This window comes from Eptatretus burgeri, chromosome 4 (genome assembly GCF_056783735.1).
Source record: "Eptatretus burgeri isolate ZD-2024b chromosome 4, Ebu_testis_v1, whole genome shotgun sequence".
Taxonomy (NCBI): Eukaryota; Metazoa; Chordata; class Myxini; order Myxiniformes; family Myxinidae; genus Eptatretus; species Eptatretus burgeri.
Genome location: NC_140964.1, coordinates 103,537,523 through 103,549,567, shown reverse-complemented (window position 1 = coordinate 103,549,567; position 12,045 = coordinate 103,537,523). Strand labels below are relative to the sequence as shown.

Genomic DNA, 12,045 nt, shown 5'->3' with positions numbered 1-12,045 from the left:
TCTTTAAGAGGATTGTTAAGAAAGTAGATGAGAGGATAAGCCAGACAGTCCGTTCGGAGAGACAGAGTGAGAGTGTGAGATCTGTCAGGATTGAAAGACACTAACAGAGAACCCACCCTCTGGGTGGGTCGAGTTTGCACATTACTTGCTGAAAAAAGTGTAGTCTGTGTTTTGCAAGAAGACTACAAATGTTTGCGTGGTGTCTGCCTAAAATGTTTGCGATGGTCTAAAGGTCTAAAGGGTATGTTCGAGGAGTAGTTAGGGTCTAAGGGGTTGAAAGGGTCGAATCTCTCAAGCATGTAAAAAGGATCTAAAAAGGTCTAAGTTGTCTAAAGCTCTAAATGGTCAAGGATTCAAGTTGTCTAACATGTCTGGAAGTTGTAAGGGGTCAAAAGGGAGTCAAATGACTTAAGAGTGGAAAGGTCGAAAGGGTCTGTGGGGTCTAAAGGTTCTAGAGATCAAAAGGGTACAAAAGGTCGAAAGGGTGAAGGGATCTAAAGGTATCTAAAGTGTTGAAAGGCTTCTTAATGGTCCTCATGGTTCTTGAGGGGTCTTAAGGATGTTGGGGTCTTGAGGGTCTTTTGGGTGTTAGGGGGGTCTAAGGGGTATTTGAGGTCTTAAGAATTTTTAGAGTCTTAAGGTTATTGGGGGTCTTAATGTTATTGGGGTTCTTAAGGGTTAACAAAGCGCTTAACAGCTGCTTTGTCTGCCAGTAATTTTAGAGTCGCCAGAAATCCGGTCATTTTGTCGTGAAAAATCATGAGGTTGGCGTCTTTGCCTTGGAGGGAGCGGTCGAGGACATTGAGACGTTCGAAGATGTCAACGAGATAGCACAGTTCTGACAGCCAAGAGTCCGACTCAAGCAACGCCACCCATGCCGTTTTCCCTTGTGTGCGTAGGAACTCCTTCAGTTCATCTTTGAGCTCGTAAACGCGCAGAAGAAGGTTTCCTCGAGATAACCATCTGACTTGAGTGTAGAATAGTAAATTATTATTGTCGGCGTCCATCTCCTGGCAGAATAGCCTGAATAACCTAGTGTTGAGGGCGCTCGATTTGATGTGATTCACCATTTTTACGACTTCTGAGAGCACGCTCTGCAAGGTTTCTGGCAAAGTACGAGAGGCGAGCGCTTCTCGGTGAATCATGCAGTGTACCATAGAGGTCTGAGGAGCCACCTCAAGCAATTTAGCCTTGAATACAGAACACACTCCTAACATTGCTGGCACGCCGTCTGTTGTAGAACCAAAGTCCAGATCAAGTCCAGATCATGGTCACGATAAAACTGTTCTACTTTCCCAAAAATGTCCTCACCTTTGGTGGTGGCCTCCAATGGATTGATGAGCAGAGGCTCATCGACAAAGTTATCAGCCTTGATGAAGCGGACCCAGACGATGAGTTGCGCATACGATGCAATATCAGTGGACTCGTCCAACTGTATGGCATGCCACGTTGATTCCTTGATTTTCTGTACGACCTGAGCCGTTACGTCCAGACTCATATCTTCAATTCTGCGTTGGATGGTGTTGTCAGAGAGGTGTATAACTGCCAGTTTCTTCACCACTTCCTCCCCAACCATCAGAGATACCATGTCCTTTGCACATAGCAGCACGAGTTCTTCCGCAATGGAGTGAGGCTTTTTAGTCTTGGCAACATGGAGCGACACTCGATACCAGGCCTCAAATGCCCGAGAATTGGTCTGATGGCAAGTACCCTCTCTGTCAAGACACGTATTCTTGGGTGCAAGAAGTTTCCTCTCAAAGAACGCTTTCTCCTTACCCTGATTAGGCCTAAGTCACATTTGCTCTACGGCGAGGATACGGCGGCCGTACGCCCTCTGAATTGACAGAAACGTGCGGCGGCCGCAGAGTTTCTGCGGTGGCCTCAGGGTGGCCCTACGCCGTTTGGCTATATTTTACGGGCCGTAGGGTCGCCGTGGAATTATAACGCGGAGTTATAACTTTTTTTCATTTCTACGCTCGCCGTAGCAATTCGACAAGCCGAAAAAAAAAACCCACTCGTTACCGTCCATCTGGCCGCACGTTCGGCTTAGGGCCCCCTTGCGGTCCCCCTGCGGGCACCTTGCGTCTGCCTTGAAAATTATATGGCCGCCGCAGGGGGGCCCTAAGGTCACCGTGCAACATAAAATCAAATACCGTACGGCACCCCCACGTTTTCAGTCTCCACAATTTATAAATATGCCGTGCGGCTACCGGAAAAATAAAAACATATGTGACTGCTACATTGTGTGACCGTGGAAATACTGTGGCCGCCATATAATTGCTAGTGGCCGTAGATTTTGGAGACCCCACGGCCGCCGTGGCAAATGTGACTTAGGCCTAAGGCGCATGTTTTGTAGTCAAATGTCTCTGCAACTTATTTTGTTTCATAGACTCAGTAGAAAGCACTTCGAAACAAATCACACAATGAGGTCTCTGTGCCCCACTTTTATCCACCATGTAGTAAAATCCAAGGTCCAGAAATTTATCCTGGTAAGAACGTTCCCGAGATTTGCTGGAGGCCGGTGCTGCCATCACAAATAAGGTCTCGAGTCGTACATGGAGACGTGAATAGACGTTAATGATAGAGTCAGAGTCTGAGTCTGAGAGGCCGTGGATCAAACCACTAATTTCCCGCCAAAATGAACTGCCCTTCAGCGAGCCCGCGCATCGGCTGGATCCCATTCCAAGCGTCATGTTGCGCCGGTTCCCATACTTTGAACGAACCGTTTATATTACATCCTGTAAAAGTGAACACCGATCGAAAATAGACAATTTTTTTTCGCTGCAAGCGGACACCCGCGACCCCACAAAATTTGCTCGGCGACCCCACTTTGGGTCGTGCCCCCGGGTTTGAAAAACCAAGTTCTAAGCGGTCTCCAGGTCTTAAGGGGCCTTTGGGACGTCAATCGGTTTTAAGATAGAGAGGGATCTGGAACTCGCATGCAGGCACGGACGCACACACGGCTCCTTTTATATATAGATATTTCAAGTGTTTTACCAGCTCATGATTCTATCAAGGTCTGCAGAGAGGGAAGAGGTTGCTGCCTACCCATTCAACGGAGGAGGGATGTTCAGGCAGAGGGTAGAGTCATCAGCAAAGAAATAAATATAATTTTACAGAGTTGGTAAGATCATTGATGAAGATCATGAATAAGACTTGGCCAAAAACACTGCCTTGGTGCACTCCAGCCTTGACAGAGAGGAGATAAGAGGATCATGTTGAAAGCCACACATTGGCAACGAGAATGGACCACGTCAGTGACCTACATGTGGAGTTGGCTTTGGGTACCATAGGCAGAGTGTTTGGAGAGTAAGGCGGGATGCCAGACTGTATCAAATGCTCAAGATATATTTGGAGAGATGGTCTCTTGTCTGCCACTAAGGGATTCCATACGTTGTTGGAAGAGCAGAAGTAGCATGTTCAAGGGTAGAGTGACCTGGTCTGAATCCAAATACGACTTCTGATTTGAATAAGATTCAATCAGCGTTTTGACCTTAGCATACATAGGTTTTCATATCTACACTCATTTGATGTAATGACTCCTTAACCTTCGGTATCTTGAGAACCACTTCTGCATAGGAAGGGTTCCCTGCAGTTTGAAATGTTGGCTTTGAAGAGCTCTTTAAAATTCTAAAAACCCTCTAAAAGCCACATTATGCTATCCTCCACAATTCATGTAGTGCATTTTTAGCTCACCTGGACTTCAGTCCAGTGAGCTTATGCAATCGAGCAGTCTGTAGGTGTCATTCAGTCTGTAAAGACTTCAGTCATTATCGCTTGAACAAAACACGGAATTTTGATGAAACTTGGCCACAAGCTTCATATCTGATGCCTAACAAAGGTTTATTGACCACATCAAAATCTGCACTCATTAAGGGGGTCTTCGGGTGGGTTTTTGACCCCCCCCCCAAAAGGTATTTGCTTTCTTCTCAGAAACTATACATGTAATTTAGATGAAACTTGACCACAACCTTCATCACCCTTGATCTACTAACATTTGTCTACAGCATTAAAAAATATTTAATGGGGTTTGTGGGCCGGGGGTTTCAGTGACTCATGCTCCTGATACAGGTGAGCTTCAGGACGTGCAGTCTTATCTTTTTTTTAATTGTGCAGCATTCATAGTTGTAATCCCATTGCATTTGCTACAACGTTGTTTACCCCTATAGGCTGGAGCAGTATGTTCAAAAATTTTGGCACGGTTTACATCTTAGGGTGGGGGAGGGTTTGTACTCATGCACAGAAAATGCTTGGAAACATAGAAACACTTTAGATTGCAAAGATGGATAAATAAATGTTAGCACTATAGAATTGATCTCGACCTTGGCCCCACCCTAACAGTAATGAGCCAACAGGCATTGATAACCAACACCTGCCAATTGGCTCTTAATTTCAGCTATATGACACCACGACTTTCTCTCAGAGAACTGAGAGTTCGGCAGGAGACTCAACCTCTTCCACACTGAGTGGCTCCCTTAACTTTTTCCTGTTCCAATGCCAATTTAAACTGAAGAAGCAAATCACCTGATCTGAAGTTTTGGCACTTTCAACATTTCCAAATTATTTCTTAATTGTAGTGAAAATTTTAATAGGGTTTGCACAACTGATAGGCTGAGAACTGTCAGTGGCCTAAACAATAACCAAGTACTTTCGTGGCTCATTATCTTGACGATCAAGGCATTCCACCATTTTAGGAGAATCCAACTCATCACTACTTTCGTGCTGGGCTCTTCCTGTCTTCTTTGGCTTGTGAAATGCTCATAAATGGATTCTTATCCTTGTTATCTCCATCACGCCAACTCAAGTCCTCCGGAAACCTGATAGGATGTCATTTGGGCCAAAACTAGAGAGAATGAACCTTTAGCAGAAGATCCGAAATAATAGAAGTCCACCATTGTACCCTCGAGCTCACACAAGTCTGGAAGTCCTGGCCCTCCTTTAGTTACGGATGTTGTCGGATTTTTTTGTCTGATTACCCACATTTCCCTTGAAGGAAATGGGGGGAAAAAAGTAGAAAAGATGATCGAGAAAAAAAAAAGATAGCCATCACAGGGTATGCCTGGTGTTGGCTTAATGGTTAGTGTGGTGGGCTTTGGATCCTAGGATCCTGAGTTCAAATCCCCCTCGGCTGGAAAGAAAATCTGAACTTTTCACAGCCTGCAATGCCTTTGTCTACAATCTCATTTGAATACTATATCCAAAGAGATGACCCTAACTTCATGTTTTTTTATGGCTGAGAGATGAGGGAGTTAAAGAAGAGTTTGTGTCTGAGATGAGCTGCAATGATGCTTTCTCATCGCAAACAGATTTGCTGCTTCTCTGTTGTTTTGTGCCTCTCCTGCAGTCTTGCTTCCTCCGCTTATTCATCCCTCGGTCCCTTGTAAGGTCCTCCAGGTCACACTTTTTCTTCTCGTAACCCAATCCTTTTGAAACTCCCAAAATACAGGATTATTGCTGATCTTCACTCCTTTGTTCCTCTGTTCCTATACATGTGTAACAACCTTCCTCCATCTGCTAAATCTTACAATCTCCTCCAAGGCTTCAAGTTGCCAGTAAACCAGCATCTCAGCTCATCCTACATCCATCTTTGTGATCTTTTCTACCTTTATCAATCCTCCTCTAACCCCCTCCCCATTTTCACTTGCAGGTTACCATGTTTCATTCCCTTTTCTTTCTCATCTTCTTTCCTTTCCACTCTCTTCTTCCCTTTGCTTGTTGTGTCCACATTTGTCTTATTGCACCACTGTCAGTGTGTTTGCCTTTTACGCATTTGACACCTTGCTCTCCCATGAGCCGAGATATTTATTTAAAAAAAGTTTTTAGAAATGGAATTGCTTGAGGTTTATGAAAAATTCTGTGCATTTTATCCAGAACCTTTGACGGCTTGGTGTTATCAAGCTGCTGTCAAAGCTTGGCATCACTCGACATGATGTTAGGCAGTTTATCTTCTTGCTGCTTGTCTTGAAAGTGCAGTTTGTAAAAGATAAAAGCAAACCATCTATAAATGTCAAAGAATCTATTATTATTATTTTGGTTCAGTTATCATACATTTATGGTCAGAGTACCCCCCTCACCCCTACTGACTCCCCCGTTTACATTGGTGGGTTGTGGAGTTAGGGGGGAAGAGGAGGGTGTGGGAGGATCAGACACATATCAGATACCACCCTTTCCTCCTTCCTGTCTGGAGTGGATTGTGTATTTGTGTTTGTTTGTCATTCCCACACTTTTTGTAAAAAAACCCAAAACTAGGGTATATTGTAATTGGAGCCATCTGTCTGTCTGTCTGTCCGTCCATCACGCTATCTCCTAAATGGTTGTGCAGGAATTCACCAAACTTGGTAGTTTTGATCACCACAAGGCAAGAAGGTGCGAGAGCAGTATCAGTTATTATGACCCCACCCACTTGCTTGGGGTTCACAAGGTCAAATATCAAAAAAATGCAAGTACTGGCACATTTTAAATGAAATTTTGTACGTGCAATCAACATTTGGGGACGCATGAAAAATGAAACGATTTTTTGGATTTGGCCCCCAGGTTCATGCCCCAGGGGGTGGGGACTAAGGTTCATCGGTGTCAAAATGGGAAAGCCAATTTAAACTCAAAATTTGATATCGGGTCATTCCTGGTGGAACTTTCTGCATCTTTTAACAGCTTTAGGTGGGAGGCGAGGGGTTTTTTTGTGATGGCGTGCCATCGACTCCGCTGTTGTTCGAGTTCTAATGCAATCCTGGACTGCTCGATGGAATGAGTTTAAAACTGGTGGTTGTACTTGGGGTGTGCTTGGGAAGGTTTTAGGTGAGAAAAAAAGTTCATAGTTCCCGAGGTTCAGAGTGGGGGGGAGGGGTGGGGAGGGGAGGAGAGGAGGGAATGATGACCCCAATTCTCTCCATGTAAATGTGTAGCATTTAGGAGCTGGTATTATAAGTTGTAATAAAATATGCAAAATCTATTCATGAAAACCATAGACATCATATTAGTGAGGGAATTAATCCCCCTCCCTTAAAGGATGGGTTCATCACAAGTATAACATAGATGACAAAACTATAATAACTATTTGATAGCAAGTGTGATTCCCCTTTTAAGTTAAGAGTGTGCGTGATCATGATGATAATAAAAATGATTGCTGTGGTTATAATAATGATGCTGTTTTTACTTTCCCTGATAATAGAAATAGCTGCATTGCTATCCAGGTAATAATAACAATGGCAGGTGAAAGCAATTATTTGGAAATGTAATCAAACAAAAATATTAATTTTTTGGGCAAAGATGAATCATGATCTGTTAGAGTAATGAGTTTAATATCATTTTAATACAATATTGGTGCCGGTTAAAAGTCATGATAATTCCGAATCCCAATCATCGTGACGTTGCTGCGGGAACGCTTCGGTTATAATTCCAATGCAACTGATAAACGGATGAATGAAGTAATTTTCGAAAAGAGTTATGTTAGTTGCGATGCCTTCCATTTTGCTGCTCCTCATGGAGCTTACCTGGGGAAAAAAATAAATAAAGCCTGAACTCAAAATTATACATTTCACGACTGAAACGATCATGAACATTTCACCCCTTTAAATGGTTCATGAAGGCATTGCCGCAGTGCTCCTGTGGGATTAAATGTCACCGCAATGTTCGTAACAATGATCTCAAAACTCCAATAACCACTTGATTTCACTGTTCACTAAAGCATACCGCAGTCATACCTCAGCTAGCAGAGTTTTTCTGGCATGCTGTGCAGCTCGTAGGTCAGATGGGAGTGCTGAAGCATTCCACCTGGGACCCCACAAATCCGACTTCCACTGGCTCCTCAGTGTAGGCCATCCTTGAGGAATGCTCTCGTTACGGGACATCACAGATACCCTCGGGAACATCCCAGGTGGCAATGGGTTGAGTTTACTGAAGGTCAGACGACTGATTGCTGCTGAAAGAGGTCTGGGCATCATGGCCTTGCTTGATAGCACTGAAGCCTGAGGCATGAAGAAATATTTGAGCTCATTGTAATGGGCATCATGATGGCACCATGGTTACGGAATATGTAATGTAACCATGACAACACAACTTGTTCATTGGTATGCTGGATTTTCCTCCCACAATGATAAACTACATTAAACAAAGGCAGATGGTGTATTTGTTAAACATCAAGTGATATTTCCAACGCTAAGACTTTTAAGTCAAACAAAGATAACCGTTGAGCGAGCAAAGGCGTTAAGTAGCGGCCAGCTCTCGCAGGATGATAAAATGTAGGGTAAAAAGTGTGCTGAACACTACATCACACCTGCAGGAGAGCTCAGCTGTAGAGAGCACAAAGGCAAGTACATACCAAGTGCACCACAAACTTGCCTTTGTGCTGTCCAGTCTGGCTTTGATCCTCAGCCCGACTATAGACTGTAATCATGGTGCTTTGCAGGCATGGCATAAGAGAGATGATGCAGGCGGTCCTATCAGTTAACACGTACTTGTTTTATGTTGAAGATTCTACAAATTATTTCGAAAAGACAAGGCCATTATGCACTGCAAAAATGGAAATTACAGATTCTTGGTGTGCAGCATTACTTGTCGCAGGTCATCGCAGGCTCTGTTTTTTCATCAGAACATGACCAATGATGTCGAGAGAGTGTCTCTATGGCTGCAAATTCAGGGTCACTTAAAACCCCCTGTGAAAGAATGCGTTATTTTATGAAGGGTAACATGCAGCTTACATCAGAGCTCGAGTGGAATTTTTTCCAGAATATTAGCACAACACAGCCTATAAATTCTGAAACAGATTTTACACTGGCATGCTCTCCTTGACAACAAGATGATTTGTTAAAACAGCACCACATTAACCTGTTCATGAAGATATCAACTTGTGAAATGTTAACCCATGACATTTTAACCCATGGTTCAAAGCAAACTGAAATGAATGATGCAGTACTGTCCGAGTCTCCTCAAATGATCTGATCCTCTGATTAGTCACGCCCTGAATGGGTTGCGAGACTATTTTAACGCCGCTGTCTGTGCCATTGGTTATGTCGACGTGCGAATTTCAGAAGGTGGAACGGAGCCCTCCCATTTGTCAAAGTATCGTGTGTGTGTGTGTGTGTGTGTGTGTGTGTGTGTGTGTGTGTGTGTGTGTGTGTGTGTGTGTCGTATTATCACATATCAATATGTGTATAATCACATATTTATCATTAGTGTGAATATTGTGACAGTTTTCAGAGACCCCGGGGATGTGTTGGTGTATGTCCACGTTGGTGTATTTTGGTGTATGTCCACGTCTATATATTTTCGTTTTCAATTTTTTTTTCTCTTTGCAACCGCTTGTCCAATCGATGTGAAACTTTAAATATAGGAGGGACTCTTCATGGAGAATTTCTTATTGATAACTCTGACGTTGTAGATCACATGGTATGACAGCCATATTGGATTAAAGTTAAAAAATTTGACTTCTCTGAAACTACTCAATCAAAATTTGTTTTTAACTTGGCAAATGTCATTATTTCCCCATGGGATACAGAGGGTGATAATACTGGGCGTAGTGGCGTGTGCCTGTAATCCGGCTACTCGGAGGCTTGGGTTGGAGGATCGCTTGAGGACGGGGGCTCTGCGCTGGGCAGGGCTATGAGAGGGTGTAGGGCAGCCCGGAATCATGGCGAAACCCAATCCTTGTCCCTGTGTCATAAGAGGTGACCAGGGTTGCATCAGGGAGGGCATCTGGCGTAAAACCTATGCCAAATCAGTATGCGGATCATAACGGATGATCCGCTGTGGCGACCCCGAACGGGAGCAGCCGAAAGAAGAAGAAGAAGAAGAAGAAGAAGATACAGAGGGTGATAATGATGACACCCAATAACTGACTTGGTGAAGTCGTATTACAGTCATAATTGGTTGAATAGAAGTCCTTATCAGAAAAATCTGAAACTTCAAATATCTGATCGACAACCCAATGTAAGTGAAGAATTAAATTTATGACGTCATCAGTCACGTGGTCTGGCGGACGTATTGGAATAAAAATCTTCTTCTCCAGAACCACTTAACAGATCGATGCAAAACTTCATGAATATTATCGACGAGCCACGGGGAATATCGTTTGAATTTTTTTTCACATTAATCTTCATTGACACAATTTAGCCTCAATGTGCACAAAAATGGACGTTAAACATCCTATTAGTCAATAAAGCTACAGATAATGGCAATGCATGTGAAATAACAGGGCGCTGAGATGATATGGGTATATGGGTCATAATAGTAGCGTGTTCAGTTAACGATGGTACTTTTGGTCAGAATGAGTGCACGGGGTAGATCTTTGCCTCTCCTGAGTGCCATTCTAGTTATTCGATGTTTTCCATTCACCGAGTCTTATGGAAACACAGTCGTAACTAGAAGGGCACTTGGTAGAGCGCATACCTGCACCACGTAATGCCTGCTCCACGAGAACATATTGGGCCCAATACATTATTGAATTTTCATTCCATATATCGTTTTTGGTCCAATCTCTCAATGGTGAAGAATCACTTTATATGTTAAATAATTCTCGTATCCAAAATCGAATCAGTTCGTCCTTGCCACACACCCGACGTGTCCACAAAATTTCATCCAAATCCATCCACAACGTTTTGAGATATCCTGCACATAGACAAACAAACAAACAAATAAATAAATAAACCAATGTCACCCGCAGGGTGACCTGTATCTTGCCAAAAGGTGACCACGTGTGACTTCTTTAAGGTCACACTGAGGTGAACAGAGCTGCTATCCACCAGGAGCGACTCCTTGAGGAATATCTGCCTAAGAGAGATTCCGATGAGAATCGTTCTACAGAGTAACCATGAAAAATATGCGTTTGTCTCATAACATCACCAAATGACGTCATAATGTCTCAAGCTTGACATATCTAGAAAGCACTCATCGAGGTGTTCAATTTGAGGTACTACACGATATGGTTCCTAAAAGTTGAAAATTTGACCTTGGGGTCAAATATGTTTGACCTTAGGCGCTAACCATGAAGGTCAAGGCCAATCGCCACCAAAAATTAATCAGCTGAGCGCCAGACCATGAACTATATTCCCATGAAGTTTGAAGACGATCCGATCAAAATTACTCAAAAAATAAGGGTTTCGTCGACTCCCCTGATTTGCGACAAAGTAACCTTAACCTTTGACCTTGACCTTCAAAATTTTATGCGCTGAAAGGGACCTCTATAGGCCTCTGATATGCGAAGTTACAAAAATTTCCAATGATAACTGTGTTCTGCAGAATTTTTTATACATGATTACAGACAAAAAAAAAATAAAAAAAACATACAATCTGACTAACATATCTTGCAAAAACTTCGTTTTGGCAAGATAACAAGCAGACAAAATACAGACAGACAGAAAGGGTTGAAAACATAACCTCCTTCACCTTCAGCGGCGGATGTAATGAAAGAGCAGGATGGATGGTAATAAGGCAAAAATGGTTTAACACTTTGCTCGGCTCATCAAAAATTTGGCCAGGGTAAAAGGAAAAAGGTCTATACTTTTGAAACATACCATTGGCTGATAAACATCCACATCACAAACAGGACAGCGGGCTTAACATTCCTTTTAATGCATACTTAACATTCATCCACACAGCACACTCATCTGGAATTTTACGAATCACCATCAATTGTGCTCGGAATCAAGGTCAGAACCAGACAGATCAAAAGCAAGCATGTTTTCTTGCTACCTTTGTTCCAAAATGATCATAAAATATTAATAGTTATATTCATGGTTCTATTAATAAGCACAGTCGAAAAAAAATTCTTATCTTGCCTTTGGTAGCTCTGAGACACTCATTACAACGACATTCCTTGTGCATGCTCTTTCTACATTTGTCATGTTTATTTTCTCTGCACGGTGAGAAAAATGCACAGTAACACGACGGACCACCCATAATGATTTGAAAAGGCCAATGGCCTGCCTAACAGCCCCATTCTGCCACAAGCAAGAGCAGACTAATTACAAAGAAGGTCAGTTAATAATATTGATATGCATAATCATGAAATCATTTGCATTTATATTGTGCCTTTTGCACTTATGCCATTGA

General features: G+C 42.9%; 2 protein-coding genes across 9 annotated transcripts in view; one reads left to right on the top strand and one right to left on the bottom strand.

Annotated features, from left to right (window-relative positions):
- LOC147028800 (carbohydrate sulfotransferase 8-like) overlaps positions 1-12,045 on the bottom strand; it is a 303,172-nt gene that overhangs the window by 14,455 nt on the left and 276,672 nt on the right. For all 6 annotated transcript variants that reach the window (XM_085879518.1, XM_085879517.1, XM_085879520.1 and 3 more), the window contains one exon: positions 7,701-7,964. In XM_085879518.1, the coding sequence (XP_085735644.1) occupies positions 7,701-7,964 (264 nt within the window). The remainder of the gene's footprint in view (positions 1-7,700; positions 7,965-12,045) is intronic.
- The window catches only part of LOC147028801 (uncharacterized), a 328,207-nt gene that overhangs the window by 123,264 nt on the left and 192,898 nt on the right, over positions 1-12,045 (top strand). The gene's annotated exons all lie outside the window — the stretch shown is intronic.